Here is a 5188-nt window from a genome sequence, read left to right on the forward strand (position 1 = left end):
GGCGACACCTGCATCCATTGCCTTTGTGACCTGATCATAAAAGGCAATCAGGTTGGTCTGACATGACCTGCCCCTAATGAAACCGTGCTGGTTGCCCTTGAGCATCATCCCTGAGGCCGGCACATTGCAGATGTGCTCCTTGAGGATCTTCTCAAAGAGTTTCCCAAGGATAGAGGTAAGACTGACGGGCCTATAGTTGCCCGGATCCTCTCTCTTCCCTTTTTTGAAGCTGGGGACCACGTTAGCTATCTTCCAGTCATCTGGCACCTGGCCCGAGCACCACAAGTGCTCGTAAAGCCGTGCCAAGGGCCCTGCAATAACCCCAGCTAGCTCCCTCAACACCCTGGGGTGGAGAGCATTTGGACCCGCTGACTTGAACACGTCCAGCCCCTCCAGAAGCTCTCTAACCTGGTCCTCCCCAACCTGAGGTCTGGAGGCGTTCCCCTCGAGTCCATCTGGCATCACAGCGGGGAAGTCCCAGTCCCTGCACAAGAAAATGGAGGTGAAGAATTGGTTAAAGAGGTCCGATTTCTCCTCTGGCACAACCACCAGATTGCCCAGCATACTTTGCAGAGGCCCCACATTAGCCAATGCTTTCTTCATCCTCCCTATGTATTTGAAAAAGGACTTTTTATTATCCTTGATCTTGGACGCTAGTCTTAGCTCTATGTCCGCCTTAGCTTTCCTGACATGAAGCAGACTTTTCATGTCCAGGGGTCGGGCCAGCAAATGGGACCTTCCAGTCCTCGTAGGATGGAGTCTCTGATGACGAAGACCCGGCATTTCTTCCTCCTGGTGTTCGCTTTCTGCCCATTCCCTGTTGTGTGGGGAGTGGCATCGTCCCTGCCAGAGGCCATTCCACTGTCAAAACAGTGAGGCTGTTTTGATGTTTTGCCTGACCATGGGGCTGGGGAAAGGAACTCAGGCCAGCTGGTCTGAGGTCCCAACCCCAGCCAGGGGTGGAGAATCAGCCCAGCTGGGCTGCTTTCCCACCCCCCACGCTAGATCCCCCTGCCGGATCTTGTGCCATGGATTGGAAGTCAGCCCAGCTGGCTATTTCAGTGCCCTTTGTTTCACTTTGATTTTGCTGTTTCAACCTTGAAATGAGTTGAAACAGTGTCGAAATGAAACGGCCAGCAAAATTTCACACAGCCCTAATGATCAAAGGGGTGCTTTTCTGCACCTTGTGTTCAACATTCACTGGAAAAAATTGTAAAGAGCAGTGAGATAGTTACTCCCACGTTGGAGGCAGACCTGGGCACTGAGTTCCTTCTCTAATACTGAGCCATCCTCTCTCTGGTTTGCTCTCCCCTTCTGGACCCACATATCTTTCACTCCTTGCTGACTAGGAGACTAGTTTCCAGAAGAGAACTGGAAGGTGCTCTGAACAATACCTTCCCCATGGTTTGGTGGTTAGAGCACCTAGCTGGGAATTAGAGGATATGATTTCAAACTTCCTCTGGAGAAGGGGCCTAGAATCTGTTCTCCCACTTCCTAGGCAGGTACCCAAATGGTTTCTAGAAGAAGAAGTGGAAAGACAACTCACCCCTTCATGACTTTTAAAACTCAAGTTTCAGGAGTTATCCAACATTAAATATGTGTCTGAATTATTCTATTCAGTCCTGGAGAAGAGAGAGAGAGCAACTTTGGAAGTATGCTCAGAAGGGAAGCATAGGGTGAGTACAGGCAGCCTTCAGACTTATGACGCAGTTGGTTCCTGAAAACTGCATCTTAGATCGAAATACTGTAACTTGGAACCAATTTCCCTATAGGATCAATGGTATAAATGAGGGATTAGTTCATTTACCAATCTCAGCACAGCTGCCTACAGCTGGTAAGAGTGTTGTGGTGGAGAGGCAGATCAATGCCCCCACAGCAAGGGAGGAATTGGGTCTGAGGCTGGGGCATGGGAGGCCCAGCCAGGGTGGTGGGGCACGGGGAGGGAGTGGGTGGCTCCTGCTGCTGTGGGCCATGAGTCTGGGAGCTGCTTGTCCAGTGACTCTTCCTGCTGCTCCTGCCACCTGTCTGGAAGGGCATGGGGGGGCATGTGCCCCTGGATCTGCATGGAGTGGGAGAGGCCAGGGCTGCACCAGGCTGCACTCTGGGTGGGCAGTGGAAGGTGCTGGGAGTGGGATCTATGCCCTCCAGCTGCTGGCCTAGCCAGGGTGGGATGGAGCTGCTGCACTGCCTATGGATAAGTGGCATGCAGTGGCTGGAGCCACCCAGCCTCCCTGTGCCTCCAGGACAAGCCATGGCTTTACCCTGCCCTGGCTGGACCACAGCAGTGGTGGCAGCAGCAGGGCATGGGGGAGGCGGGGGGGAGTGTGTGGGGCAGGCGGAGGAACGGGGGCTATGGGGGGGCTGCAGCCACCGTAAAATTCACCGTAGCCCCTGCCACCCACTTGGAGCGCAGCTCAGTGCAGCCCCAGCCCTACCCACCCCACCTCACCCAGATCCAAGGGCATATGCCCCACCCCCAACCGTGCCCTGCTGCCAATCACCCAGCTGGGGCAGGGCAGGGCCAGGAGGTGCAAGGAGGCCAGGGCAGCTCTGGCAGCTGCACACCACTTGTCCAGAGGTAGCACAGCAGCTCCACCCGCCCCAGCTGGGCAAGCAGCAGGAGAACATAGCCCCCATTCTCAATGCCTTCTGCCACTGGTCCAGAGTGCAGCCTGGTGCAGCCCACTGGGCAGCCCCTGTCCCTGTCCCTGTCCCAGCACCAGCCCCAATCCTTCCCTCACTGCGGGAGCATTGATCTCCTCCCCCATGCCCCACCACAACAGACTTACAAGCTGAAGGCAGCTGTGTCCAGTGTCATAAAGTCAAAATCCCATCGGAACCTCAAAACTGTTTTGTAATTTATGAAGGTTGCAGGTGCCATTTGTTGTAATTCAAACAGTTGTAAGTCAAGGACTGCCTATATAGCTATACAATGGCAAGTAGAATCTAAGCTGTGACTTGGAGTAAAAAATTGCAGCCACCCAGCTATGTAAGTGCCCCTCGGATGTGTAAAGGTGAAAAAAAGATTGAGCCCCAGTTGTCCTATACTGTTCAGTCTTGGGAATGACAACAGTTAATCATGTTTATGTTTAGTGCACACTACAGGAGTTATAGTGATATTAATTTACTCTCATGAATCTTGAGTTGGATGTAATCCCTTCTCAATTTCTATCATTTAAAGGAAATATCAATTAATAATCTTTTAACAATTCTTATTTCTCTAGCTACATTTTTGATCCAGAAGAAGCACAGTCATCTGGATATATCAATGAAATAAACAGATACAAACAAGATGAGCAAAATAGCAATAAATTCATATGCAAACAAAATAGTGAAATTCAAGTGTCCAAAACTAAACTGCAGAATTATGATATAAAGAGAATAGAAAATAAAAACAGGTTAAATAGCACAAAAGATGCCCTCTGGAATCCTGGAGGACCTGCTCTTCAAGAGGATGGGTTAGGGAACTATGTTGCAAATTCTGGTGTTGCTGTCAATGGTGTCAGTTCCTGTACTGGGGGGGTGCATTCCATTCCCAATCCCAGTACAAACCAAATGAAAGAAACAAGCACACATGGAAATTCCACCCAGCAAGAAGAGTCTTCTTCAGCCAATACTACAAGAGACTTCTACACCAAAGGACTTTCTCAACCAAATAAGCCTGGCAAAGAACGTAATCTGGAAACAGGCCATCATGGGAAGCCAGCCTGTGTAAAGCCAGACAGTATTCAAGATAAGAACTCACAGTCCACAGTAGAAAACATTTTTCTCACTGAAAGTGCAATACTGGAGACACAAAATGATGCCATACAATTAGCAGACCTTGATTATGCTCAAAATAACAGCCAAACAAGTCATTACTATGATGTTAAAAATGATATTTTTTTGGACAAATGTACACATTCTGATGAAAAAGCAGATTCTGTAGGGATAAATAAGGAAAAGGACTTATCCTTGTCTGCACTTGTGAAAGACAGCTCTGCTTCATTAGACAAAGCTATGAAAACTGAGTCTGTAAATGTATATTTCCCAGAGGACATGCCTGATGGGATCATATCTGTGAGCTTCATGAGAGCAACAAGAGAAGCAAAGAACATTAACTGTGAAGAAGTAAATGGGGAAATTGAGGAGGAAGATGCAGAAGTAGCAGAAGCTCTTGCAGCACTGGCAGCTGCTACTGCAGGGGAAGATTTTGAAGACGACGATGAGTATTAAATGGAGTTTTCTTTTTAACTCACCAATTTCTTTGTGGAGCTGAGTGAAACTGATGTATTGTATAAAACAGAGGTTCCCAAACTTTTTGGACCAATATACCCACGTCAGCCATCAGAATTTTTTTGTGGTCCACGATCCACTCTCACCATCAAACTTCTCATTGAACCTTCTAAAAGCAGGCAGGGACTGGTGCAATCTATAGACTGCTTACCCTGGGCTCCTGGTTGACCAGACATCTGCAGACCACAGTTTGTGAACCACTGATACAATGCACAAATACAGAAGGACCTAGTACTAAAAACCCCAGTCCTTCAACTGTTAAAATGTGATCCTTTACCATCTGACTTAAAACTGAATTTCCTTGACTTCCTGTACCATTATGACCCATATCCTTCTCTCTGGGCCAGCAACTGAAGTATAGCTCCACACATCCACAAAGCCAGCCAGCATGTTACATTTCCACCTCACTTTTTTTTTTGTTTTAGAAAAGGGGGGCAAGTAATTTTCTTCAGTTTCAACCTTCACAAAACTATGAATACCTTAGTTTTCAGGGTCAAAGAATCCTATATCTCAAAGCAAAACTGTATAAATAAAGGAACTTACTCATTGTCTTGTTTAAATCACACCATAGCTGTATGATTTTAATTAAAAAATATGAAACTGACCTAGAGACACAAATTTTTCAGAAGGCATGACCTATGTTTGCAGGTGTCTAACCCAGCTTGAGACCATGCAAGTTTTACATGGTTTGGGTTTCACTGTGAATCCATCTAACAGTGAAATGAAACAAAGTGAGCTCCAACTCACAAAAGCTTATGCATTTCTGATTTAGTCTGGCAAGGGCATTTCTACCCTGCCTGCCATCTCACAGGTTTGCTTACATCTACCCTGCCTGCCATCTCACAGGTTTGTCTTACACATTTTGACTCACCAAGCGTTTACAAATGGGTTTTGCCTAGTAACCTTGCAAGGG

The 5188-nt window shown here is 47.6% G+C and overlaps 1 protein-coding gene across 2 annotated transcripts in view; it reads left to right on the top strand.

Annotated features, from left to right (window-relative positions):
• Positions 1-4838, top strand: part of CUNH4orf19 (chromosome unknown C4orf19 homolog) — a 167423-nt gene extending 162585 nt beyond the window's left edge. For both annotated transcript variants that reach the window (XM_019526594.1, XM_019526593.1), the window contains one exon: positions 3225-4838. In XM_019526594.1, the coding sequence (XP_019382139.1) occupies positions 3225-4215 (991 nt within the window). In that variant the 3' untranslated portion in view covers positions 4216-4838. The remainder of the gene's footprint in view (positions 1-3224) is intronic.
• The last annotated feature ends 350 nt before the right edge of the window (positions 4839-5188 follow it).

Source organism: Gavialis gangeticus, unplaced genomic scaffold (assembly GCF_001723915.1).
Source record: "Gavialis gangeticus isolate Ggan-Ray unplaced genomic scaffold, GavGan_comp1, whole genome shotgun sequence".
Taxonomy (NCBI): domain Eukaryota; kingdom Metazoa; phylum Chordata; order Crocodylia; family Gavialidae; genus Gavialis; species Gavialis gangeticus.